We start from the raw sequence: 27593 nt of genomic DNA, 5'->3' as shown, positions 1-27593 counted from the left end.
CTGGCAGAAGTGCGGTTTGCACTCCGCGCAGATTTGGCAGTCCCTGGTGGCTGTCCTGACCTCTTCGATGGAGTAGGGCAGGTTGCGGGTCTTGATAAAGTGGAAAAAGCGAATGACCCCCGGGCGGCAGAGGTCCTCGTGGAGGACTCAGAGGCGGTCCACCTGTGCGGTGGCACATGTGCCGTGGGACAGGGCGTCAGGAGGCTCATTTAGCTTCCCGGTACGATACAAGATCTCGTAGTTGTAGGTGGAGAGTTCGATCCTCCACCGCAAGATCTTATCGTTTTTTATCTTGCCCCGCTGTGCATTATCGAACATGAAAGCAACCGACCTTTGGTCAGTGAGGAGAGTGAATCTCCTGCCGGCCAGGTAATGCCTCCAATGTCGCACAGCTCCTACTATGGCCTGGGCCTCCTTTTCTACTGAGGAGTGGCGGATTTCGGAAGCATGGAGGGTACTTGAGAAGAAGGCCACAGGCCTGCCCACTTGGTTGAGGGTGGCCGCCAGAGCTACGTCAGACGCGTCGCTCTCGACCTGGAAGGAGAGGGACTCATCGATGGCGTGCATCGTGGCCTTTGCAATGTCCGTTTTGATGCGGCTGAAGGTCTGGCGGGCCTCTATCGACAGGGAAAAAGCTGTGGATTGGATCAGGGGACGGGCCTTGTCCACATCGTTGGGGACCCACTGGGCGTAGTCACTGAAAAACCCTAGGCAGCGCTTCAGGGCCTTGGCGCAGTGAGGGAGGGGGAACTCCATAAGGGGGCGCATGCATTCCGGGTCGAGCCTACAACTCCATTTCGCACTACGTAGCCGAGGATGACTAGGCGGTTGGTGCTAAACACGCATTTATCCTTGTTGTATGTAATGTTAAGGATCTTTGCGGTCTGGAGGAATTTGCGGAGGTTGGTCTCGTGGTCCTGCTGGTCGTGGCCGCTGATGGTGACATTATCGAGATACGGGAATGTTGCCCGTAAACCGTACCGGTCAACCATTCGGTCCATCTCGCGCTGGAAGACCGAGGCCCCGTTAGTGACACTGAAAGGAATCCTTAAGAAGTGATAGAGCTGCCCATCTGCCTCGAGGGCAGTGTATTTACGGTCACTAGTGCGGATGGGGAGCTGGTGGTAGGCGGACTTGAGATCCGTGGAGAAGACCTTGTACTGAGCGATCCTGTTTACCAGGTCGGATATGCGGGGGAGAGGGTACGCGTCCAGCTGCGTAAACATGTTGATGGTCTGACTGTAGTCGATGACCATCCTATGCTTCTCTCCGGTCTTTACCACCACTACTTGAGCTCTCCAGGGACTGTTGCTAGCTTCAATGACTCCTTTCCTCAGTAGCCTTTGGACCTCTGACCTAATAAAGATCCGGTCCTGGGCACTGTACCGTCTGCTCCTGGTGGCGAAGGGTTTGCAATCTGGGGTGAGGTTCGCAAACAGGGAAGGCGGGTCGACCTTAAGGGTCGCGAGGCCGCAGACAGTGAGGGGGGATTAGGGCCACCAAATTTGAAAGTTAGACTTTGGAGATTACACTGAAAGTCTAAACTTAAGAGTGTGACCGCGCAGAGGTGGGGAAGGACGTAGAGCCGGTAATTTTTAAACTCCCTTTCCTGGACTGTGAGGTTTGCTGCACAAAACCCCTTTATCTCAATTGAGTGGGAACCGGAGGCCAGGGAGATTTTATTGATTAACGGGGTGGACGAGGAGAGAACAGCGCCTTACCGAGTCGGGGTATATGAAGCTCTCCGTGCTCCCAGAGTCCATTAGGCAGGACGCCTTGTGCCCGTTGATAAATACAATCGTTGTAGCAGTTGAGAGTTTTCGAGGCCGGGACTGATCCAGAGTCACCGAGGCTTATCGCAGCAGTTGAGTGTTCTCTTCGGGCAGTGTGTGGTCAGCCAAGCTGGGGTCCTGGGGGTCCATCAAGATGGCGGCCCCCATTGGTCGCACATGGCTGGGGGTGCACAAAATGGAGGCGCCCATCCATCTAACGTGGCGTCCGCGGGACAAGATGGCTGCGCCCGGGGGCCGCACGTGGCACTGGAGTAGGAAGATGGCGGCGCCCGCTGGCCGCACGGGGACCGTGGAGAGGTTTGTGGTGGCGGTCCGCATTCGCCGCCGGAGACCACGGCAACCGCACGGGCCTGGCATACCACCACGAAGTGGCCCTCTTTACCGCATCCCTTGCAGGTGGATGGGCGGGCCGGGCAGCGCTGCCGGGGGTGCTTGGCCTGCCCGCAAAAGTAGCAGCGGGGCCCCTCGGGGTTGCCAGGCCGCCTTGCAGCACAAGCCTGAGGGGGGATGGGGGAATGTCTCGGGGTCGGCTGCGGAGGGGTTCCACGCTGCCCAGGGGGCTGCCGCGTGGTCGGGAACGTAAGCGCGGGCGTTTCTGGAGGCCACATCCAGGGAGCCTGCAAGGGCCCGTGCCTCCTTGAGACCTAGAGTGTCTTTTTCCAGCAATCGCTGGCTGATTTGGGAGGACAGCATACCTGACACGAAAGTGTCCCGGACCAAGGGTTCAGTGTGTTTGCTCGCCAAAACCTGCGCGCAGCTGCAGTTTCTCCCCAACACCAGGAGTGCACGGTCGAATTCTTCCAGCGATTCCCCAGGGATTTGTCGCTAGCAGATGTCGGGCGTCGAACTGGTTTACCGGGCGAATATAATGTCCTTTTAGTAGCTCTATTGCCGCATCGAAGTCTTCCACTTCCTCGATGAGGGTGTAAATCTCCAGGCTCACCCTCGAGTGCAGGACTTGCATTTTCTGTTCTCCCGTGGGTGTGTTTTCAGCCGTCCCGAGATATCCTTTAAAACACGCCAGCCAGTGCTTGAAGATTGCCGCTGAGTTCGCCGCTGGGGGGGCTGAGTTGCAGACACTCCGACTTGATTCGGAGCTCCATCCTTTTAAATCTAGCTTATCAAATTGATGCACGATCAATGACCACTAAAGCGAGGTGGTAGTCCAACTGAAGGCTTTAATAAGCTAGATGTTTCCCCCAGCAGCTCAGGTACAGAATGAAGGCTGCTGGGGCGGCACGGGCTCTTATACCCCTCCTAGCAGGGCGGAGCTACCATGCAGCTTGACCAATAGGAAGCATACAATTCTACCAATGGTGTTCCAGCATTACCAGGTACCGTAATACCTCTACTACCACAGCCCAAGAACGTAAGAAACTACAGAGAGCCATGAACATGGCCCAGTCCATCACACAAACCCATCTCCCATTCATTGACTCTCTCTACACCTCCCAGAGCCTTGGGAAAGCAGGCAGCATAATCAAAGACCCCTCCCACCCGGCTTACGCACTCTTCCAACTTCAACCATCTGGCAGGAGATACAAAAGTCTGAGAACACGCACTAACAGATTCAAAAGCAGTTTCTTCCCCGCTGTTACTAGACTCCTAAACGACCCTCTTATGGGCTGATCTGATCTCTTCACACATCTTCTCTGCTGAGTAGTACTACACTCCTGTATGCTTCACCTGATGCCTGTGTCTTTATTTACATTCGGTATTTTATGTTTGCCCTATTATGTATTTTCTTTTCATGTAAGGAATGATCTGTCAGAGCTGCATGCAGAACAATACTTTTCACTGTACCTCAGTACACGTGACAATAAACAAATCCAATCTAATTAGTGGAATAATTATTCTGAGGTGATGGGAAAAGTACCTAGCCCAAAAAGGGACCCCATGGCCACAGAAGGCCTCAGGAATGGTGTGAGAACAGCTGGTAGATACTTGAAACAAACAGCCATACTACAAAATTGTAATGGGCTTTTCATTTGACCTTGCTTAATTAAGAAAATTGTGCTGATGGACAAGATGTCACATCTCACCCTTGATCACACTAAACGACGCCCCACTGGAGATGGTTGGCAGATTCTGTGACTTTTAGCACATGCTGACAGACAATCTCTCTCTCACAATGCTATAAGACCGAGTTTATCTCCCAATTTGAAAAACACAAAAAAGGGTAGGTTATAGACTGAGCTACGGAACAATTAATTGGTCACCGCAAAGCTCTCGACTCCTTCCACATCTAGTTAATGGTGGACCAAACAATGTCTAGAAAGTGGAACCTCCTGAACATTCCCATCAGCAAACATGCAAGTCTAAGAGAGAAGGCTGGTAAGTGTATGAACATGTCCGCTGCCAAAGATGGCAGGTAGATAAACATATTCAGCCTCTCGCTGATGTTGCTATCATCACAAGTGCCAACTTGCAACAAATTTGGTTTCCGCCATGTAATATTAAAACATGGCTGGGTGCACTGGACACAGTAAAGGCGCATGAATAACAGAACTAACCTTCTCTCAACATAGTCAATTTATTCCACACAGCTAGCACCTACAAAAGAACATGGAAAATTGCACAGATATATTGGATGCACAAAAATCAGCACAAATCAAACCTCATCAATTATTGGGCTATTAGTCCTCTCCTTCCGGTCAATAAAGTGATGATAGGTACCATTACTCACCAATCTGCTTACCTATGTTTTGTTCAGGGCCTTCCAAAAGCACTGCTCCAGACCTCTTCAGAGCTTTGATTCAGACATGGATAAAAGAGCTAAATGCCTGAAAAGTGGTGAGAGCAACTCTCTTTGATATCATTCAGGCAAATGGGGAGCTTGTGGAAAAGTATTCAGTTGCTGAAGTCAAAAGTGACACAAAAAAAGGTAGCTCTTGTTGTTCAAAGGCAATCATCACAGTCCGAAGACATCCCCATACAAATCCATAAAGAGAATGTCCCTCGACCCAGTCATCTTCAGCCATTGTATAAACTGATTGGGTTGCACCTGGGCAGGACAGTGGCAGATGTCCTTGGGGAGGTACTTGCTAGATTGGTTGGGAAGAGTTTAAACTAATATGGCAGGGGGGTTGGGAACCTATGTAAGGATTCAGAGCAGGAGAAGTCAAGAACAAGACAAAAATACAGTAAGGAGAATAAGAAAACTGGTAGGCAGAGTAATCAAGGGCCTGAATCAGATAAGGACACAATAAAAAATAGTAGGAAAGGGACAAGGAACGTTAGAAGAACTAGCCTTATGGTTTTGTACCTGAACCCTTGGAGCATTCAAAATAAAATGATGAATTAGCTGTGCAGATGCACATGGGTCTGATATAGTTGGGATTACAGAGACATGGGGTGGAATTCTCCCCCCCCATGCCGGGTGGGAGTATGGGCGGGGCGTCGCGCGAGACCCGCCACGCCGCCCCGGCACCCGCACGCAATTCTCCCACCCCCCCAAACCATGCGGCAAGAATCACGGCTGGCCGCTGGGAGAATCGCCGCTCGCCAGTTGTAACAGGAATGTGGCGATTCTCTTGCCCGGATGGGCCGAGCGGCCTGCCCAACACGACGGCTTCCCCAGGCGCCGTCCACATCTGGTTGCTGCCGGTGGGAACAGCGCGGGAACGCTGGGAGGGTGGCCTGTGGGGGGGAGGGGGGTTCCTGCACCGGGGGCGGCCTCAAAAGGGGTCTGGCCCGCGATCGGTGCCCACTGATCGGCGGGCCGGCCTCTCTGAAGGAGGACCTCCTTTCCTCCGCCGCCCCGCAAGATCCATCCGACATCTTCTTGCGGGGAGGCCTCGGGGAGGACGGCAACCGCGCATGCGCGAGTGACGTCATTTACGCGGCACCGCTTTTACGCGGCACCAAGGCCCGGCGCGCGTAAATGATGCGACGCCGCTCCTAGCCCCCCAGGGGTGGGAGAATAGGGGGCTGGGAGCGGCCTCCGCCAACGGAGTGAAATACTCCGGTTTTTACTCCGGCGTCGGGATATAGGGCGGAATTCTCCGGAAACGGCGCGATATCTGCCGACTGGCGCCCAAAGCGGCGCAAATCAGATGGGCATCGCGCCACCCCAAAGGTGCGGAATGCTCCGAATCTTTGGGGGCCGAGCCCCAACATTGAGGGGCTAGGTCGGCGCCGGACGAATTTCCGCCCCGCCAGCTGGCGGAAAAGGCCTTTGGTGCCCCGCCAGCTGGCGCGGAAATGACATCTCCGGGCGGCGCATGCGCGGGAGCGCCAGCGGCCGCTAACAGTTTCCCACGCATGCTCAGTGGAGGGAGTCTCTTCCACCTCCGCCATGGTGGAGGCCGTGGCGGAGGCGGAAGGGAAAGAGTGCCCCCACGGCACAGGCCCGCCCGCGGATCGGTGGGCCCCGATCGCGGGCCAGGCCACCGTGGGGGCACCCCCCGGGGCCAGATCGCCCAGCGCCCCCCCCAGGACCCCGGAGCCCGACCGCGCCGCCTTGTCCCGCCAGTAAGGTAGCTGGTTTAATTTACGTCGGCGGGTCAGGCATTTTAGCGGCGGGACTTCGGCCCATCCGGGCCGGAGAATCGCGCGGGGGGGCCCGCCAACAGGCGCGGCGCGATTCCCGCCCCCGCCGAATATCCGGTGCCGGAGACTTCGGCAACCGGCGGGGGCGGGATTCACGCTAGCCCCCGGCGATTCTCCGACCCGGCGGGGGGTCGGAGAATTTCGCCCATAGTCTCCTGATGGGAGAATTGCGCCCATGACTCCAAGGTGACCAAGGATGGTAAATAATCATAGAGGGCGATTCAGTGTTTAGGAAAGATAGACAGAAAGGAAAAGCGGTGGAATTGTATTAAAGAGGATATTGATAAAATATTGAGAAACTATATCAACGCAGACAATGTGGAATCTGTATGGGTGGAATTAAGAAACACCAAGGCACAAAAAACATACATGGAGGTGGTATACAGACCACCAAACTATCGCGGTAATGTTGGAAATAGCATTAAACAGGAAATCGGCGATGCATGTGATATAGGAACATTGGTGATTATGGGTGGCTTTAAGGTGCATATAGATTTGGTGAGTCAAATTAGTCACAGGACAATAGAGGAACAATTTCTGGAGTGTATACGGGATGTTTTCTGCACCAATACTTTGAAGGATCAACAACGGAACAGGCCATCTTGGACTGGATATTGTGCAATGAGAGAGGATCAGTTGACAATCTAGTTATGAAAGAGCCCTTGAGGAGGAGTGACCATAATATGACAGAATTCATTATCAAGCTGGGTAGTGAGATAGTTGATTCTGAGACCAGTATCCTGAATCTCAATAAAGGTAACTATGATGGCATGAGACATGAGTTGGCTCTGGTGGACTAGAAAACATTACTGAGAGGAAGGACATGGTCAAGCAATGGTAGGCATTCAAAGAACGGATAGGTGAACTTCAAAAGTTGTTTATTCCTATTTGGCGCAAGAGTAGGAAGGGATCAGAGGCCAAACCATGGCTTACAAGGGAAGTTAGAGATAGTATTAGATTCAAAGAAGAAGCATACAAATTGGCAAGAAAAATCAATAGACCTGAGGAGTGAGAGCACTTTAAAATTCAGCAAAGGCAGACCAAGAATTTGATTAAGATGGCGAAAATGCAATTTGAAAGTAAGCTAGTGGGGAACGTAAAAACTGCCTGTAAAAGATTCTACAGGTATGTTGTTGCTCTTTTTAACCTTAGTCTATTTGCTCTGTTTAGGTCACCTTTGCTCATGAGTCGCCAGGTATCTTTATGATACCGCCACGTGGTTCAAGTTCAGGTTATGATTAATAACACAGCACACCGCTTAGTAAGGATTAAAACAACGGTCATTTATTATATACAACAAGCAATATTAATACCCTAATACTACTATTTATATAACAAACCTATCACTACTGGCCAATACTTAACTTAGGAAGAGCCCACCAGGTCAGGGAAATGAATGGCTTGTCCAATCAAATCTGGCCTGCAGGATTCAAAAGGCTGCTACAGGTCGGTGGCTAGGTGTCTCTACCGGATAGCGATCGTTGGATTCAAATTTACACTTGCCGGTGGCTGGTCTTGCGAAGGTCTCGAGCAGGCGAAGATGAGAGAGAGCGATCTGAACTTGGACCTTCACTTTTATAGGGCCCTGGGGCTTCCCGCCTCCCGGGGCGGCCCTTGACCCTGAGTCCCAAGTGATTGGATTCTGTCCCCAATCTCTGGGGTCGATGTGTCCAATGGTGAGGCGATTCCTCGATCGGGGGGTGGTCGCTCACCTGTCTTTGTTTCGGCCACTGCAGGCGCCGACAGGTCTGGCCCGGTATTCAATTGCTAATATGTTGCAATTGTTCCCAGGGATAGCCGATTTAACTGTGGATGTCTGAGTAGATTAGGTGTAAATAGTCCTGAATGCAACTGCGGATACCTGGGTTGATGGGCTGTTGATATCCCTGAGTATCGATCTGGGCTACGTTCCCAGAGCTGAATATGCAAACCTGTCTGCAGCTGCCTGCTTGTGTCTTCTTGGCTGCTTTTCCCAGCAGTCTTTCGGGTTAGCCGTTTTAAACTGGGTTTTGGCCAGATTAATCGGAACGCAGCCATTTTACATGGCTACAATGTAAAGAGAAAAGGATTGACAAAAACGAATGTCGACCCCTTATAGTCAGAAATGGGGGAATTCTATAATGGGGAATAGAAAAATGGTTGAGGAACTAAATTTGTTCTTTGCTTCTGTCTTCACAAAGGAAGACATGAATAATGCACTGACGTTCTCAGAAACTCCAGCTTTAGTGAGGAGCTGAAGGAAATCAGTATTAGTAGAGAAATGGTTTTGGGGAAATTGATGGGATTAAAGGCTGTTAAATTTCCAGGCCTGATCATCTTCATCTGAGAGGTGGCTCTAGAAATAGAAGATCCATTGGTTGTCATTTTCCAAAATTATTTGGACTCTGGAATGGGTCCTACAGTTTGGAGGGCAGCTAATGTAAGCTCACTATTCAAAAAGGAAGGTAGAGATAAAACAGGGAACTATAGACCAGTGAGACTAATGTTGGTAGAGGGGAAGTTGCTAGAGTCCATTATCAAGAATTCCATAGCACAGCATTTGGAATGCAGTGGTACAATCAGACAAAGTCAGCATGGGTTTACAAAAGGGAAATCATGCTTGACAAATCTATTGGAATTCTTTGAGGATGTAACTAGTAGAGTTTACCAGGGAGAACCACTGGATGTGGTTTATTTCGACTTTCAGAAGGCCTACGACAAGATTGTACGGAGCACATTATTATGTAACGTTATAGCGCATGGAACTGCGGGTACGGTCTTGAGATGGATATAAAGCTGGTTCGCAGACAGGAGGAAAAGAGTTGGTATAAATGGGTATTTTTTCCGAATGGTAGGCAGTGTAGTGGGGTACCACAAGGATCAGTGCTAGGACCCCAGCTGTTCACATTATATATTTGTGATTTGGACAGGGAATTAAATGTATTATCTCCAAATTTGCAGATACAAAGCTGAGTGGGAGGGTGAGCTGTAAGGAGGATGCAGAGATGCTTCAGCATGATTTGGACAGGCTAAATGAATGGGCATATGCATGGCTGATGCAGTATAATGTGAATAAATGTGAGGGTATCCATTTCGATAGCAAAAATAGGAAGGCAGATTATTACTTGAATGGGTGTAAATTGAGAGAGGTGGATACTGAGCGAACCTTGGTGTCCTTGTACATCAGTCGCTGAAAGTAAGCACGCAGGTACAGCAGGCAGTAAAAAAGGGAAATGGTATGTTGGCCTTCATAGCGAGAGGATTTAAGATTAGAAATAGGGGGCGTCATTCTCCGACCCCCCGCCGGGTCGGAGAATGGCTGTTGGCCGCCGTGAATCCCGCCCCTGCCCCCGCCGAAGTCTCCGGTACCGGAGATTGGGCGGGGGCGGGAATCGGGCCGCGCCGGTTGGCGGGACCCCCCGCTGGATTCTCCGGCCCGGATGGGCCAAAGTCCCGCCCAGAAATTGCCTGTCCCGCCGACGTAAATCAAACCTGGTATTTACCGGCGGGACCAGGCGGCGTGGGCGGGGTCCTGGGGGGGTGGCACGGGGCGATCTGACCCCGGGGGGTGCCCCCACGGTGGCCTGGCCCGCGATTGGGGCCCACCGATCCGCGGGCGGGCCTGTGCCGTGGGGGCACTCTTTCCCTTCCGCCTCCGCTACGGCCTCCACCATGGCGGAGGCGGAAGAGACTCTCCCCACTGCGCATGCGCGGGAAACTGACAGCGGCCGCTGACGCTCCCGCGCATGCGCCGGGAAACTGACAGCGGCCGCTGACGCTCCCGCGCATGCGCAGCATTTCCGCGCCAGCTGGCGGGGCAACAAACGCCATTTCCGCCAGCTGGCGGGGCGGAAATCCCTCCGGTGTCGGCCTAGCCCCTCAATGTTGGGGCTAGGCCGCCAAAGATGCGGAGTATTCCGCACCTTTGGGCCGGCGCGATGCCCGTCTGATTGGCGCCGTCTTTGGCGCCAGTCGGCGGACATCCCGCCGTTGGGGGAGAATTTCGCCCAGGGTGTTTTACTGCAATTGTACAGGGTGTTGGTGAGGCCACACCTGGAATGTTGTGTACAATTTTGGTATCCTTATCTGAGGATTGATGTTCCAGCCATACAGGGAGTACAGCAATGGTTTACCAGGCTGATTCCTGGGATGGCGGGATTGTCATATGAGGAGAGATTAAGTCGGTTAGGATTATATTCATTGGAGTTTAGAAGAGTGAGAAAGGATCTCATTGAAACTTATAAAATTCTAACAGAATTAGACAGGGTAGATTCAGAAAGAATGTTCACGATGGTGGGGGGGGGGGGGGGAGCCCAGAACTAGGGGTCATTGTTTGAGAATGAGGGGTAAACCTTTTAAGACTGAGTTAAGGAGAAATTTCTTCTCCCTGAGAGTGATGAATCTGTGGAATTTACTACCACAGAAAGTGGATGAGGCCAAAATGTTGAGTTATTTCAATAAGGTGTTAGATGTATATATTGGGGCTAAACGGATCAAGGGATATGGGGGATCAAGGTATTGAATTTGCTGATCAGCCATGATCATAATGAATGGTGGTGCAGGCTTGAAGGGCCGAATGGCCTCCCTCTGCTTCTATTTTCTATGTATGTTTCTTTGTACTTCATTAATGATCTTCTATTTATGACGTGATCAGAAATAGGGCTGTCCGCTAGCAATTTCCAGGCTTCATCGTTATTCAATACTACTCCAATCACAAAGTAGCACTTGGTAGCATCCAAGTTCAAGATAGGAAGTACCTGTAAACATTTGTGCCACACATACGCAGGCAATGATTGTCTCCAGGAATAAAATATCAACGCCTTTCTTCCCTGTCTTCAACAGCTCCATAATTGCTAATACCCTATCAACATCCTGGGGATCTCCAGATGTTTATGGAACAACACATCAATAACTTTGCTGCAGAGCAGGGGAGAAGCTGGATGTTTGCGATGAGCAGTTCACCCTGACTGGACAAACATTCTAGCTCTAAGCAAAATACAAATTGTTTCCTGCAGTTCTCTATTGAAATAGCCCACTTCATTTTAAGCAGAACATCAGGATCCAAAAAAGAACACTGGCTTGAACATCTGATTTTTAAAAATAATCGGTTCATTCTTGCCACTGTGCAAATATACAAAAGGTCAATGTCACATTTGTATTAAAGAATGTTCACCTAGATTGGCAAGAGAAGAACAAATAACAAGTTTATTGCTGATTTACCTTTTATATAATACAACTCCCGATTAATAACTGCTTGTTTCACATAATTGTATGTGAAACATGTTAATCCCTAGTCAAATAGACTTGAGAAGACAACCCACATCTAGAGGCACATGATATAGACAAAGCACATGCTTATGCCTGTTTTCTATGGCTTACTATTTCTGGAACAGGTCACTAGTCTGAAGCCAGAAGCTATAGCTTGAGTGTCATTACTCCACGTCAAGTATGGCTGAGCAGGGGATTCTTCCATTCTAAGTACCTGCCAGAAGCACATTGGAAGGAATTACAAGTTGACAATTAACCTGTTTGGCCACATTATGAATGCACCTTCCTTGGTTGCCAGGTCCTGGAGTGGGACTCAAATCTGACGCTTCTGGTTCAGATGTAAGGACCCTACATCTGCTTCACAAGAACTTCCTCCCAGACAGATAACTAGCAAAAAAAGGTTGTACGAGTCAATCTCTCATGCTAAAGTACTTGAGGAATCAAGATAAGGGGCGAAATTCTCCCAAAACGACGCGATGTCCGCCGACTTGCGCCCAAAACGGCGCCAATCAGACGCAGCATCGCGCCGCCCCAAAGGTGCGGAATGCTCCGCATCTTTGGGGCCCGAGCCCCAACATTGAGGGGCTAGGCCGATGCTGGAGGAATTTCCGCCGCTCACCGGGCGGCGCATGCGCGGGAGCGTCAGCGGCCGCTGACAGTTTCCCACGCATGTGCAGTGGAGGGAGTCTTTTCCGCCTCCGCCATGGTGGAGACCGTGGCGGAGGCGGAAGGGAAAGAGTGCCCCCACGGCACAGGCCCGCCCGTGGATCGGTGGGCCCCGATCGCGGGCCAGGCCACCGTGGGGGCACCCCCCGGGGCCAGATCGCCCCGCGCCCCCCCCCAGGACGCCGGAGCCCACCCACGCCGCCTTGTCCCACCGTTCAAAAGGTGGTTTAAACCACGCCGGCGGGACAGGCAATTTATCGGCGGGAATCGAGCGGGGGGGCCCGCCAACCGGCGCGGCGCGATTCCCGCCCCCGCCAAATATCCGGTGCCGGAGACTTCGGCAACCGGCGGGGGGTCGGAGAATGACGCCCAAGGTGTCGTCTTCATGTGATACTGCACTGAAAAGCATCTGATAATTCAACCAGAGTGCACAATTGTAATTTAGTCCGCAATTTAAAGTCCAAAACTCTGTACTTAATCTAGTAGCATAGAATTTGTTGAAAAAAATAACATTCGTGTCAATGATTTGCAGGATGTCTCACTCCAGGTCAATATTTTAATTATTATTTATGATTGTGCAACAAGACTTAAGACAATGTGGGAAGGAAATTAAAGTTGGTTTGGAATAAAGTAGTTTCGCTGCGGAAAAATGTTGAAGCACTGAGAAATACTAAACTGAGCAGCGGATTCTGATCAGCTACATGAAGATGGTCTCGGAGGGTGGGGAATTTTTGTAAGGCGTCCATTGGGTTGTCTACTGTGTTCCCTTCTGCAAGCGGTCTTGCCAAAGGCAAGGTCTAACCGTCACCTGCTACCTTCCCGGCAGCAGCAGCAGGTAGTTAACTATGGCAATGAAGCATCCATTGAGGGGCAGATTGGTAAAACCAGGATCTTCCTGATAATTGTTGTGGGTCTCTGCTGAGGCCAAAGCCCAGGAGATGCCTGGAGGTGGCCTTCCAATCCTATGGACCCACATGGTCTTCTTTAATTCCGCACCACTCTCATCCTCATGGAACCACAGGGCCAAGCGCCCCAGCTCCAGGTGGAGGCCAGCCTGTGGAAAGGTTCGTCCTCGGAAGTGACTGTCTACCATCTACGGCCATACTTTATATTTAAAATTGAAAAAGTCTTTCAGAGGCAGCCTCCATTTGAGGCACCCTCACAGCCCCTCACCCAAAGTGCCCATCTCTTCCTGTGGTGTTGTCAGATACCCATAATCTCAACTGCTCTACTTAGCTCTCATGACTGGAGCCTGCCCACCACCCTTAATTGGACAGGGCTCCCAGAGGCAGCCGCTTCAAGAAAGGTCATGCAGGCAGGCGGCTCTCAGACACGCTCAAGTTCGGGACCCAGAAATGATCCCTGCTTGCGTTTAAAGGTTATGTTGATAAGATTCCAGTTGAAGAGTTAATCTGCTGTCAGTGTCTGATGAGTGTAATTGCAGAGTGACAATCTGAAAATTGTATTTCCATTTTCGCTGCAGAATTCACAATGATAAAAATTAACATAAAAATGTACAAAACACGACCAGAGAATGATGGCTTTGTGGTCAGGAAGTGTGGACACACAATATTTCTGATTTAATATGCATAAATAAGGAATACTTCTTGGTCATCATCATTATCTTTTGATCCAATCCATCAGTGGTTCAATTAATGATGATGTTGCTTGCCTCTTTCCTTGTATGTTGCTATTAGTGTCAATACACTTGCACCTTTTAATGTTTCCTTGACATCTATGTATAGCAGAAAACTTTTGAAATATGATCACAGAGTATACATACAGCAAGCCCTTTCACTGTTAGGCAATTAAGTTAGAGATGTAGTGAACAGTGAGGAACAGTGTTCAAGAAGAGATAGACAAACTAGCGAAATGTGCAGACATTAGGCAGGTGAAATTTAATGCAGAGAAGTGTAATAGGTAAGAGTAAGGAGAGGCAATATAAGCAAGCTGATACAGTTTGAAGGGAAGAGTTATGGGTGTACACAAGTATTTAAAAGTGGTAGATCAAGTTGAATAAAGTGTTAAAATGATAATTATTATGGAATTGTTGGCTGTATAATTAGGGGCATGGAGGTGGGGGGGGGGGCGGGACCTAACCAAAAGAAGGCTGGGTTTGAGTGGGTGGGTTAAACTGTCAAGCTGGAATTTTGCAATTCCCCTGCCACTTGTTCTATCCCCTCAAGGCTTCTGATTCACAGGGTGAGCTCATTGCAATTCCAAGCCCATAACTCTAACCTACACAACGTACCATCCCTGACAATGCAGCCCACCTGATTGGCACCCCATACAACACCTTAAACATTAATTTCTTTCAGCACCAACACATAATGGCAGCAGTGTTTACCATATACAATTTGCACTGCAGCAACCCACCAAGTCTCCTTCGACAGTACCTTCCAAACCTATAACCTCGATCACCTAGAAAGACAAGGGTTGCACACACATGTGTATACGACCACCCGCAAGTTCTGCTCAAATTCAAACAATACCCTGACTTAGAACTACATCGCTGTTCTTTTCCTGTTGCTGGACAAAAGTCCTGGAATTCCCTCCCTAAAGCACTCTGAGTCTACTTACACCAGTGTGGTGGTTTAAGAAGCCAGCTTCCCTAACCTTCTCAAATGTAATTAAAGTCAAGCAACCAATGCAGGTCTTCCCAATGATGCCCACATCCGATGAATGAATAACACCCACCCAACCCCCTTATCCCCCACCCTGGGGCCTTCAATCCCTACCTCGGCCTTCATTTCCCACCCCCAACATCCATCCCAAGGTCTTCAACTTTTCTGGAAGGCATCTGATCCTCCCCAAGCCACTGATCTCTCCCACACATCTGATAATCCTCACCTGTCCTCCAACCCCTCTTTTAGATCAATTCCCCCACCCCCAACTCCAGGATCAGCAGCCCATCCCAGGATCTACACTGCCCTGCTCGACACAAAATCAACTCTCACTGCCCACTTCCCGAAACTGCATATCCTCCACTTGCACTCCTTTCTGGTCCTGCACCCTTCACCAACAGTTCCCTGTCTATGATTGGAAGGCAAGCCTGTTCATCAGTGGTAAATCAATGACATCACCATTAAAACTTCACAGTACACACAGGTGTCCCAACTTCTGGGTTCCCCGTGCCTTTCTGTCTCACCCACTCCCGGGAGATCAGGCAAGTAAATATCCAGACCATAGAGTATAAAAGCAAGGAAGTTATGAAGAACCTTTATACTGGTTCGGCTCCAGCTAGTGTATTATAACCAATTCTAGCCACAGCCCTTTGGGAAGGGTATCAAGGAAGGTGCAGAGGAGATTTATTAGATTTATACCAGGGATAAAAGATATCAGTTAAACGGCATGACTAGAAAAAAACTAGGTTGTCCCCGTTAGAGTAGAGAAGATTAAGTGGAGATTTATTAGAGCTGTTCAAAATCTTGTGGGGGGGTTATGATAAATAAGCAAGTGTGAATAAATAAAGAGAAGCTGTTTTCCATGACAGATGTGTTGTTAACCAGAGGACACCGATTTAAGGTGATTGGCAAAAGAAGCAGAACTGAGTTGTAACGATTTGTAATGCACTGCCTGAAAGAGTGGTGGAACAAGATTCAATAGTAACTTTCAAAAGGAGCGGAATAAATAATTGAAGGGAAAAAGATTGCAGGGCCATGGGGAAATAGAGTGAGAATAACTGGTTAGTTCTTTCAAAGAGCTTGCACAATGGGCCGAATTACCTCCTTTGGTTTTGTTTCATTCTCTGATTCTCTGAGCCTCTTTCGGATCATGTGTACATCCGTCCTGGGATTCTTCCTTTTTAATGAGATTTTCATGAAGGCCTTGCATTGTTAAATTGTCTATTTTTTCCATGCATTATAATAGAAATTAGATGACATTTTAAAAGAATAGATACTGTGTGAATCTGATTTTTTTTTTAAATCAATCCCTGAAGCAATCAAGCCAGATTTTGTATGTGGGTGTATGAGTCTGCATATAAAGGGAAAGAATGCAGTATGATGTGGGGTCCATTTCCTCTGCATCATTTTTACATCTCATTAATGACATCTGTCAATCAAGCAGCAATAGAGTATAAAGTCCAGAAATGTTTAATCAAAATTGACATTTACTTTAGCTATTTAGTTTCTTTAGAGTATTTTCCAGTTTGACACCGGGCACGATTTCACAAAGAGAGTCCAGTTGTGGGCGGGTTAGCAGTGTTTTCTGGCATGAACAACCCCGCTTTCGAACATGACTCTGTTATGTTTTTCGGACCTTGGCGGAGAAGGCTATGCCACCATTACCATCATTTCTAAATGGCACTTCGATATGTCGATCCCCTCCCCCCCACCCCACGTCCCGACTTACCTGCTCGAGGACCCCACCCATCCCAGTTCATAACGGCAGAGTACCATTTGGCTTGATCCCGGGCGCAGGCAAAATGCCACCTTGACACTGCCAGCATTGCACCCTGCCAATGTCCTTGCCAGGCTGGCTGTGCCACTTGGGCACCCTGGCTGTGCCCCAGCCAGGCTTTCAGGGCCGTTTGGGCACCTTGGTACTGCAAGGCTGGCAACCCAGGTGGCACTTCCAGGTTGGAATTGCTGGCAATGCCAAGATGCCTGGGTGGCATCAGCAGTGCCAGGGTGCCACCCTTCCCAGAGCCCGACCAACCAGGAGACTCTGATCACCTCTCTTACATCACTGTGTGGGTGATACCGTACTCAGTTCCCTCATTAACCCAATATATGCAACATTTTTATATTGCAATTTCTTACGTCACTGGGGTAGTATCCACTGAAGAACCCACCTAATTTCCATCTCATTCAAACAACAGGGTGAAAATTGGATGTATTCTACAATGGGTGGCCATCTGCCAGGGTACCACTCAGACCTTGCATTTTAATATTACCCCTAGACTGTTTAATAGTTGGTTCCACAGTTAGGAAACTAGATAAAGGGCGCAATCTACCAGCCACGCAGCACCTGAACGTCAGCGCGCCCTGGCAGTAGATGCCGGGAGACCCTGCTCCTGGAATCTACCCAGCTCGCCATGCCTTGCGAAGTCTAATGCAATCTCACGAGACGTCGCAATGTGAACCCCGCCCATTGTAGGCGGGATCACTTTTTGGCAAATCCCTGAGGTAACTGAGGTGTTGGTATTTATCTCCTTTGCCTCGGAGACCTAAGGCGAGTGCCATCAGGTTATGGCCCCACAAATAGGGATCAGGCAGAACGGCATTGGTGGGGGTCTCCGAGGGGATCGGAGGCCCCCAAGTGCTTGCACTCTGGCCAGGATGGCATCCTGGCAGTACCACCTGGGCACAGGCCTGGCACTGCCAAGGTGCCCAGGTGGCACTGCCAAGGTGCCCAGGTGGCACTGCTAGCTGGCAGGAGCACCGCCAGGTTGCCAGGCTTGCACTTGCACTATCAGGGTGGCAAGCTGACATTTTTTACTGCTGCGGATCAGGCCCGGGGATGCCTTGTGCATATCAGGTGAGGTGCGGGGGGGGGGCCCGAGGACACCCTTATAGATGAGTTGGGGCTTTGGGGAGGTTCACGTTGAATGCGGCCCGGAGGCGTTACGTGCACGTGAGGCGGGGTGCAGGGGGACCCCCCCGAGGACCCCCTTATAGATGAGTTGGGGCTTTTGGGGGGGTTCACGTTGAGGGCTTGAGAGATCGGGACCCAATTTTAAAATGGCGTCCCGATCTCTCCCTGCACTGAGGAGTTCTGGACAGCGGGGTTCCTCAGTGCAGGCAATGGGACTAAGTGCGGCAAGATATCCATTATATACCTGATCCTCAGTCAATGGATAGGAAATTCCCACAGGTGCTATAATTGATGGGTGATTCACTATTGTCCATTTGTGAGTGCCAAAATTAAAGTTTGCCCCAATGTTACCAAAGGGCAACATGTAGATGAATAAAAAGAATGATATCAAGAATGGATCCTGAGGAAATTCTGGAAGTTGGGTGTCTGGCTTCTGCAGAAAGTGCCACTTTTAGAGAGCAATGGCTTCATAGGGTGGTAAGAGTAGAACCAAAGAAAAGCTAATATCATGGAAGAGAAGCAGAGGGGAAGAATGGTAAGATTGACTATCTGGAATACTGCAGAGAAAGCAAGGAGGGCTCAGTGGGATAAGCTGACAGAATTACAGTGAGCAGGAATTGCCAATATGTGTTCCCAGTGGAAGGCACAAGTGGTACCACTGCAAAGTCATAAGATTACCCTTGGTGTCCTAATAGTAATAAAACGTTCAGAACAATAAAAGCTCTTTCTATAGGGATCCTGTGTCAGTGATATAGCTAAATTACATTTTGAAGCATATCAACTGGTGCACTGAATTAGATTTTCTGTTTGTCAGCACAGCACACTGCTGCATAGCACAGAATAAACATTATTATGGAATTTACATGTATTTTATTCCCGATGCATTTTCTGTATTTGTGACCTCAAACAACCAGGTGCAAAACTCAAAAGCACCTCTCCACCCAGAACGTAAAGCAGCTACCTATTTTTATTGGGAGCTGGGGAGGGGGAAATGACGAAAAGATAATTTTTTGAAAAGCAGCTTTGTGTCTATAGTCCCTTCTTTGGGACAGGCTGCAGCAGACATGGGAGTGGAGGTCATTCTCACTGTGTCAGACCAAAATATCTTTGTGGAAGAAAACGTTAAACTTAGCATTTTTGTCACTTTGTTCACAAAGTGAAATTTTGAATCACATTGGAAGAAAAAGCAAGGAGTCCAATGTGCAATAAGGGATAGTGTGTCCAACTCACAGAACAGGAAAAGATACGCAGATGACAGTTCTGCAACCTCAATCACAGAAAATTCACACTGTGTCAAGCTGTCAGCTGTAAATAACAAATGAAAAAATATCTTCCACATCAGCAACTTGTGACTGAGCAAACTGACTTCACACTTGCTCCAGTCAATATGATGGTGAAAATGTGGCACTCATTTCAATAGATGCCAACCTCCGAGCATATCTTATCCGAACATTGCTTGTAGGCCAAAATCCAGTGAACTCTCTCGTGTTAATTTTAGGGTTATTTTATTTCTCCATCTTGCTCCCATTCTGAATTTACCATTATTGGCCTCCTCCAGTGTCGCAATGAAGCTCAATGTAAGCTTAGGGAACAACACATGGGGCGTGATTTAACTAAATGGGAAAGAAGTCCCACAGCAAGCACGTTTAGCCGCGTGTTTCCCGGCGCTTACAGTGCCAAGAAACACAAGGATATAAAATGCGACTCGCTTTTGATAAGGAGCCTCAACGGGGAATGCGCGATCGAAGCCGCACATAGTCCCGTTTTGTACATTGAGGAGCTCCGCTCACCGGAACTCCTCAGTGTAGCAAGTGATCGGGAAGCACTGGATCTCACGAGGCATTGCGCGCTGAGTAGATCCCGGGAGTGGGGTCTCCCGGCTTTTATTGGCGACACTATGCCACAGGGAGCTGCTTTTTTGGCTCAGCGTGCCATTAAATCATGCCCCTCAGCTTTCAACCTGATACTTCACAGTTTTCTGGACTCAACCTTGACTTCAACAATTTTAGATCATAATCTCTGTCCCATTTCATTTTGCTTGTCTTTGCTTTTTTTTCCTCTCTCGTTTCTCTCCTATTTCCTTTATGTTGCTTTTGAACAGCAGCTATTTAGAATCCTGCCATTCATACTCCCTCTAGATATATTTTGGATCTTTGTTTGTCCCATTACCTTTGGCCTTGCATTATGAAACCTTTTATCATTTAATCCCTCCTGCTCTCCACCCTATCACAGACTTTCCTTTTTGTTCTTCTTCCCAAATAACCCCTTTCATTTGTTTAAAACTTATTGCATTTTTAAAGTTTCCCAGTTCTAATAAAAGGTCACAGACCTGAAACATTGGCGTGGATTTTCATGGAGCGATTGACCAAACAGAGATGGAACCGGAAATAGTCACCAGGCTGAATCTCCCGCCTCAACCATTTTCACAAAGGAATGTACAACCCATTTCAGACAAGTTTTTTAATTTTCATGAAGGTGGATGGACTTTTTAAAGTTTTATGTCAATTGCATGAATGATAGTTTGGAGAAGGGAAAAGTTTAAAAGTAAAATAGTTATTGCTCCTCTGCAGTTCAAGATTAAATGATGCCGTATGAGTTGTATCATGTTCAGTAAAGTGAGTTATGACAGCGTTGTGATTTAAATGGTGAATATTTACTATAGATGATGGGGCTCTTGCCTACTGGTTGGGGAGTAATCGGGACACCTGCATCATCTCCTTTCAAGAAATCACCAATCAGCCAAGTAACAGGACAGTGGTGGGCCTCCCCCAGGATGAAGTCAGTAGTGCCACTTGGGGACTGGTGACAGCTGCCGACAACACATCCATCAGAGGCCCAGGATCAGCATGGGATCTAGGTCACATGTGCGTGATGGTTGGATGGGACTCATGCTACAGGGGTCAAGAGGGGGAGGAAGGTCAGCAGAATGGGCATAGATATGGCTATCAGCAGGTTCTCCCCTTCACAATGCTGGTCACTGAGTGCCTTTGAATGAGTACCCCCACTCGGAAAACCCACAAGCAAAGACACTAGCTTTTGCTGTTCAGGCTTCCTGCCTGGTGAGTCCCCCTTCTGCCTCTGTTCGAATACCAATGATGGCAGGATGAGGCCCTTTAGTGTGCACTAGTTACTGTCCAAGAGCCTTCTTCCCTGGACATAATCAAAAGGTGGTGGGCTCCTCACTCAACACCCACCTGATTAAATGCTCCTTGCACCACCAAATCCATCTCAAGGAAAGCATTAAATTCCGTCCAGTGTGCTTGTCAGATTGTCACTTCTGCCAACTGGCAAGCTGTCAATTGGCACTGTGAATTTGGAAAAGTCTTCCGATTAATTTTTAAAAATTAATAGATAAGAAAATACAGTACATTTCAAACTATTGAAAAGGTAGAATATCATGATAACCAAATGTAAATGTTTAATGGTTCCCACTGCATATTTAGATTCAGTCTCGACATCTGTTACAATAGCAGTTCTGAAGCCTGTTTGTCGACTCAGAGAGTTTTGTGGGTTCTTGGCTGTAATGCAACTGCCTGATAATTTTACAAATGCTTGAAATTGTTTTCACTGTTGGTTTGAAGAGTTTGTTTTTTACTTGGAGATCTTAATGGGTTATTCAACAGCTTCTAACTGTGATAACAGGGCTTGTGAGTTATGTTCATGAAGCGGATAATGGGTGAGATGATTCAGGTGAGGGTGAGAGAAGCGAGGGTGAGAGGGTGAAGGGATGTGGGTGAAGGGGATGAGGGATTGTGAGGGGGTTAAGCGTGTGACATGGTGCGGAGGTGCTAAAGTGGTCATAAATGAGCTGCTGGTTCCATTCGGAGCTCCAGCCTCCGAGCCTTTTAACCTGCCCATTCTGGACTTGGCCCATCAAACCACCAGGTCAGTCTCCAGGCCACTTCGGGCCCAAATCAAGGAAATCCTGTCAACCAGCAGTCTCGAGACAGAGATGGGTCACAACAGTGGGATTAATTCCATCTCCCGATTCCTACCTCCAACATGAAAATCCAGCCTGTTTCTCCCCCTACTGATGTTGCTAGACCTTCTGAGTATTTCTAATATTTTCTGTCTTTATTTCTCTCGGGTTAATAATGGGATGAGATTTCACCTTCAGTACCTGGGCTGCAATCAGGCAGAGCAGAAGACCCAACTTTGGTAGAACCACTCTGATTTTCGTCCCAGGAAATAAAGATCAGGCGAGTCTACAACTGAGTCTGATCCTGTCCACTGGATTGCTTCTGGGCAGAGAAAGGGAAAATCTACCCCAGTGAGTTGAGAGGAATAAATGGAGAATTGCATATTTTGGTTGCCTTGTCAGACAAAAGTTATCGTTATTATGAAAATCTGTGAAATAAACTTATACATACAGTCAAATAGATTTTTTTTAACTCAAGAACGAGGTTTAATCCAAAATCAAAAGACAAGGCAATGAATGTAAAAATAATCCCAACAGATTTTTTAAAACAGAAAATCATCTGAATTATTGCAGTCTTCATTTTTTCAAAATGTAAGTCTCCAACGACATAAGTGTAGTTTGTTTTCCTATTTTAATGACTCCACCATCAAAATCTGTACATTGTATTCATATTTTTCTCTCACTTTAACGCAACATGACATTTTTATTTCCCAGACTGACCGTATTTGTGGTCGCACTGAGTAAAATTGCTTATTTAAGGCCAATTATTGATGAGTTATGGGCACTTTCATATCATGAAATGGTGCCTTCTAGTTGGTGGGTCAGAATGTCTGAAATCATCTCACTTAGGAGGCCTATGATTCGGTGATGATAAGATATTTTCATTCCAATTGTCTGAGAGCTTCTTGTGAACCCAGAGGCAAAAGTTAGAATCCACTGCATTCAGTTCCAGTGAAAAGTTCTTGTGCGAGTATTACTGGCTAGGATTTCCCAGCTCCGTTGTGGTGGGGCCCACTGCAAGGGATGCGGCGGGCCAGCCAAAAGTCCATTGACTTTTAGCGGGTCTGGAAGATCTTGGAGGCGGGCACGGTCGGAAAATCCCGGCCACTGTATTTTAGGAAAGCTGTGTGAACAAAAGGTCATTGGTTGACATGTTCCACATTTCAGAGACATTGACCTATTGCCTTTGAAAGCAAGACAAATCCGGGGAGCAGAAAGCAGTGAGAAGGACAACAAAGGTTTATAGCTGACTTCACAGCCACTCCCTATTATTTGGAAAGGAAAACCGTCAAATCTTGACTTACATCACCCGGCGACTTTAACATTATCACTTTCATATCTTTTAATTTACAATAAATTAAAATTTGGATCGGTATCACATTATCAATCTGTGAGCAGTGGTGATAGCAAGGTTCAGACAAGGATACAGGTCAGTTGAGCAACCACACTATTTCAACTTCCTTGTCCACTGCACAACAATATCAGATGTAAACTGATCTTATTGTTGCCTCTACCGAAACATAAGGGGTGAGATTCTCGGGCCTCCCCGCGGTGTGTTTCTCGGCGGTGGATGGTGGCCTGGTGGCGGTACTTTCTGGTCCTGCTGCTGTTAATGAGATTTCCCATTGAATTCGCCCCACGCCACCGAGAAACCCGTGGCAGTGGTGCGCCATTAGCGGAACCGAAGATCCTGCCGGTGTAACAGCCAGAAGATCTCGCCCTAGTTCTTAATTTACTTACAATCACAAAGCAATTGTCCACCCTGCTACAGAGACAGGACACAGAATTTAATTCCCTACCCTGTTGCAAGTTTGATGATGGAATACACTTAATCGGGTGGGAGGATGGTGGGTGGAACCTTCCCACTTTCAACCCGATTAAGACCATGTTGGGAAGGCTCATGGATGGCCTTCCTGTCCGGCTGACAATTGAGGCCCTTAAGTGTGCACGACAAGCAAACCTGCGTACGGTTGCTTGCTGGCTCCTGGGGTGGGGGGGGGGAGAGGGGGAGGTCCTTTCCCAGAGGGATCCCTGCCCTTCCGGCCAATCCCACTCCCCCATCTACCCTGCGACCCCCACCACACAACCTCCCTATCCCACCATCATTCCCCTGTGGTCTGGGATGGACCAACGATCCCAGGCCTCAGGTGGGTGCCCTATTGGCAGAGGCCACTGCTTACCTTGTGCTGCTGTTGTTCAGTAGGATGTTGGCCTCTGACTGACCAGCAGCTCTTGGCAGGCAAGACTTCCAGCCCAGGCTCTTTGCTACCCGAGAAGACCTGCCACTGTTCAGGTAAGTACCTGCGTAGTACTTAAAGCAGTGGGCCATCCCTAAAAAAGGCAAACTTGGCTCTCGCCAGTTCTCCAGCTAGCGGGCAAGACCCCCATCGCTTCCATTTTATATTGCCCAGGATTCAGTGGACAGTATTTTCTTACTTCACTTATTTTTTCAATTTGTGTATAATTCCAATGAGTGCAACAAAAACACCACTTAAACCACTGATACCATCAGAATTGCAAAACAACTAACCACAGAAAAGTACAATGCTGAAGAATTTTTAAAAGTAGAAACAGACAGGTACATACATAAAATTGCCAAACTGATTACAGGAGCTTCTTGGGCCTCCCCAGTGAAAAGGAGCAATAGGCCTAGGATATAGGTGAACTTTGTAAATAGAGGAAAGTGTCCTAGTTGAGGCCACATCATTTCCGTTCACAAATTTTTAGGCTCTGATTGTGACTGGGCTTACAAAACCATAAAGTTGTTTTCCTTTCTGGGGCTCTTCCACTCAGTAGCAGTCAATGGATTAGGCAGTAGGAATGGGTCAAGTTTAGGGTGGAGATATAGGGGTTGGTAAAGCTCTGCCCTACGTTGTTCCAGATCAAAGAGAAGAATCCCATCCCTATCCTGGTATTATTTTGAACTTTGGGACTTGTCAGATGGATCAGAATTGTCCTTTTCAAGCCTACACATTGTTGCATTCCTATGAAGCTGCTCAGTAAGATAGCAATGTAGAAATATGCAATACCAATGCTCCACATCCAACCAGTTCTGTTGTGTGCAACTGACCAATGTCACATTGAAAAACCAATTCGTCATCATTAGGGATACAATGGCACAGAAAAGGGAACCACATCTTAGAAATGACTATCATTTGCTGTAAGGGTACTTCATGTGTTTGCATCAAATTCCACTGTCTGATACCTTAACTGAGGTACAAAGGTGTATATTATGGACAGGTTAATGGCTGTATTAAAATTATGAACAGAGAAGTCTATTATGAATGCCTTGAACTGCAAAAAAGGTGCCCAATGAAGTAGCCCATGGAGAAATTTGTCATAACTTATGCTGTGAATAATATAATACTTACAATAAGGACCATAACTTAAAATTTATACCATGAAACAATCCTTCAAGAATTTTAAAATGTTTCTCTTCACTGCAGTATTAGGGTCATTGGACAATATACAATACCATCTAGCCCAGGCAGGAACTCTACAACTTACCACAGACAGCAAATGAAAAAACAGAATAGCAGATGAGAGCACTTGCCTTAATCTACACAAAAGGATAATTGACCAAAGTTTGAGTTCAATTGACAAAGGAGTGTAGATATGTTGTATTGACCAGGAATAAAACAGGTAATTGGAATAATCCCACTATCCTCATTCAAATGGCTTTTTCAAAATATTTCAACCAATACAATATTTGCTAATCTAAATAAAGTTTGACACTCTGCATTCATACTTCATCACAGTAAATTGACTTGGCTTGTTTTCGAACAGATGCAGTTCCTTCAGTTATCTGTACGAATAGGGAGTATGCTATTTCTGAGGACATAGTAAGAAATCTTACAACACCAGGTTAAATTCCAACAGGTTTGTTTCGAATCACTAGCTTTCAGAGCGCAGCTCCTTCCTCATTCTCTGTGGACTTTGATGTGGTCAATCATATCATCCTTTATCATTTTTATCGAAACCTTCTTGTCCCACTGCATTTCTTAATGCCATCAAAATCCTCTTTAAAGTCTCCCCTCATGAATAGCACCTTCAACCATCCTCTCTAATGCCCCTTCTCAACGACTCGGGCTTGGCTGTCTGTGAACCTCCTTGTGATGGTTAACTATGGTAAACGGACTGCGTCAATGTAATTTTTGTTGCTATTCAAATAATAAAATGTTGTCAGCTGTCAGTATTCATAAAAGTAGGCACAGATGGGCATGTGCGTGATATTAGAATACTGGAGGAAAGGGAGCTACTTTCTAGCACATTGAAGAGGAGAGAACATCTCTGATGTCTGATTCATCCCAATCAGTACAATTTCCAAGCAACGGATTTACGCTTCCAGCTGCCTCCGGCAAGACAAATCTAATTTTTGATAGAAGCAGAGGCCACAATATTGCGACAGAGAAATGTCTTGGAAATTTCCCAACACAGATTTACGAAGGTTTCAGTGCTGAACTGTGTTGAGCTCGAGAAATTAAAACAAACATTCTGAAGCTGGGTGAGGAACTGCAAGTCCCCAAGGAGAGATACATTCATATACCATCTGCTCAGCCTCTGAGGGAGTCCAGGAAGCAGCAATTTATAACAAAATAAGTGTCACACATTAGTGTCAGCTCTTCCCTGTAATCCTTTGGTAAAATTAGTTCCAGTTAGATGAAAAGTCCACCGAGAGAATTAATACATTCAGATTTTTCTTTTCCACTGTTGATTGGATAATTAGTTTTTAGACAGAAATACCTGATGAAGAAACCACTACTGACCACTGGAGTGGGGGGGGGGGGGGGGGGGGGCTGTCCATTCCGAAGCCCATGCAGAGATTTGGGGTTGTTGAAGGCTGGCAGAGAACCCATGCTCATCCATTGTGAATGAGCCTGGCACCTATCCCCTCTGGGGTCAGGCAAGTTTACATATCTTAAGATCATCCCATCACCATTTCCACTGCAGGTTTGGAAAATGATCTCTAAAGAAATCATTGAAACTGTGAACTATCCTCATCAGCTGATTTAGATAATCAAATCAATCACTCCATCCTGATCCACCCCAGCCTCTATCCCCTCCTCCAACTCACTCAACCTGGCCTGGCAATCCTTAAAACTGAGAACTTATAGATGTCTTTAATGTTCAATGGGCATAAACGAGGAAAGTACATTATAACTGTATAACCTGTTATAATCTGCTTGCTCAATTTGGGACCCACACCCAAAACCGATGGCAATTTTGACAGGCTAAGAATGGGGATCCCATGTTGTATCCTGACTTTTAACCCCTTTTACAGTTTCAATACAACAACCCTTTGCAGTACCAATAATTTTTGGACTAATGATTTGTTTGCACGGTTAATGCGATGTACTTTTATTATACTGTATTTAATATTTTGCACTTGGCAGGTTCCCATGAACACCTGTAAATCTAAGCACAATTCTGTGGTTGTGAGGGGTGTAAGGATCCTCCTGTTACACCATGTTTAATTCTTGTTTTTTCCCTTTAATTTCTGTTAATCTGCTATTTCAATTTTTGTACCTGGACAAAAATTTGCTTGATATCTGTAAGGAATCCAGCAGGATGTGCTGACATCGGTGATGACTCATCTTGATGGACTTGGCTGTCGGCCAATGAGTTGTTTACTCTACTGGGCTCTTAGCTGATAGTCTATGCTGATTGGTGCTGACCGTTCTGGAATATTCTGCCAAGGACAGGAAGGCTTCAACTGGTTTTTAGTTTTGATTTGATCTAGAAGCTGGAGGGTCAGGATGGAGGCCGACAGGTGTTGGACATGATGAAGCAAAACCAATGTCCCAATCCCAGCCCCTTCCATGTCTACTGCATTGAATTTTCACTTTCAAAAGTAGTGGAATTTCTAGGCTAAGAAGTTT

The 27593-nt window shown here is 47.5% G+C and overlaps 1 protein-coding gene across 4 annotated transcripts in view; it reads right to left on the bottom strand.

Moving 5' to 3' along the window:
• Positions 1-27593, bottom strand: part of pcdh7b (protocadherin 7b) — a 612544-nt gene that overhangs the window by 476881 nt on the left and 108070 nt on the right. Inside the window, exon 2 of one of the 4 annotated variants that reach the window (XM_072496545.1) lies at positions 22365-22837. The exons of the other annotated variants lie outside the window; for them this stretch is intronic. Within the exon in view, the coding sequence (XP_072352646.1) occupies positions 22829-22837 (9 nt within the window). The 3' untranslated portion in view covers positions 22365-22828. Of the gene's footprint in view, positions 1-22364; positions 22838-27593 lie in introns of those variants that run through there. 4 annotated transcript variants of the gene reach the window in all.

Source organism: Scyliorhinus torazame, chromosome 3 (genome assembly GCF_047496885.1).
Source record: "Scyliorhinus torazame isolate Kashiwa2021f chromosome 3, sScyTor2.1, whole genome shotgun sequence".
Classification (NCBI taxonomy): Eukaryota; Metazoa; Chordata; class Chondrichthyes; order Carcharhiniformes; family Scyliorhinidae; genus Scyliorhinus; species Scyliorhinus torazame.
The sequence above is the reverse complement of the archived record's forward strand: the minus strand, read 5'-3'. Positions and strand labels throughout refer to the sequence as shown.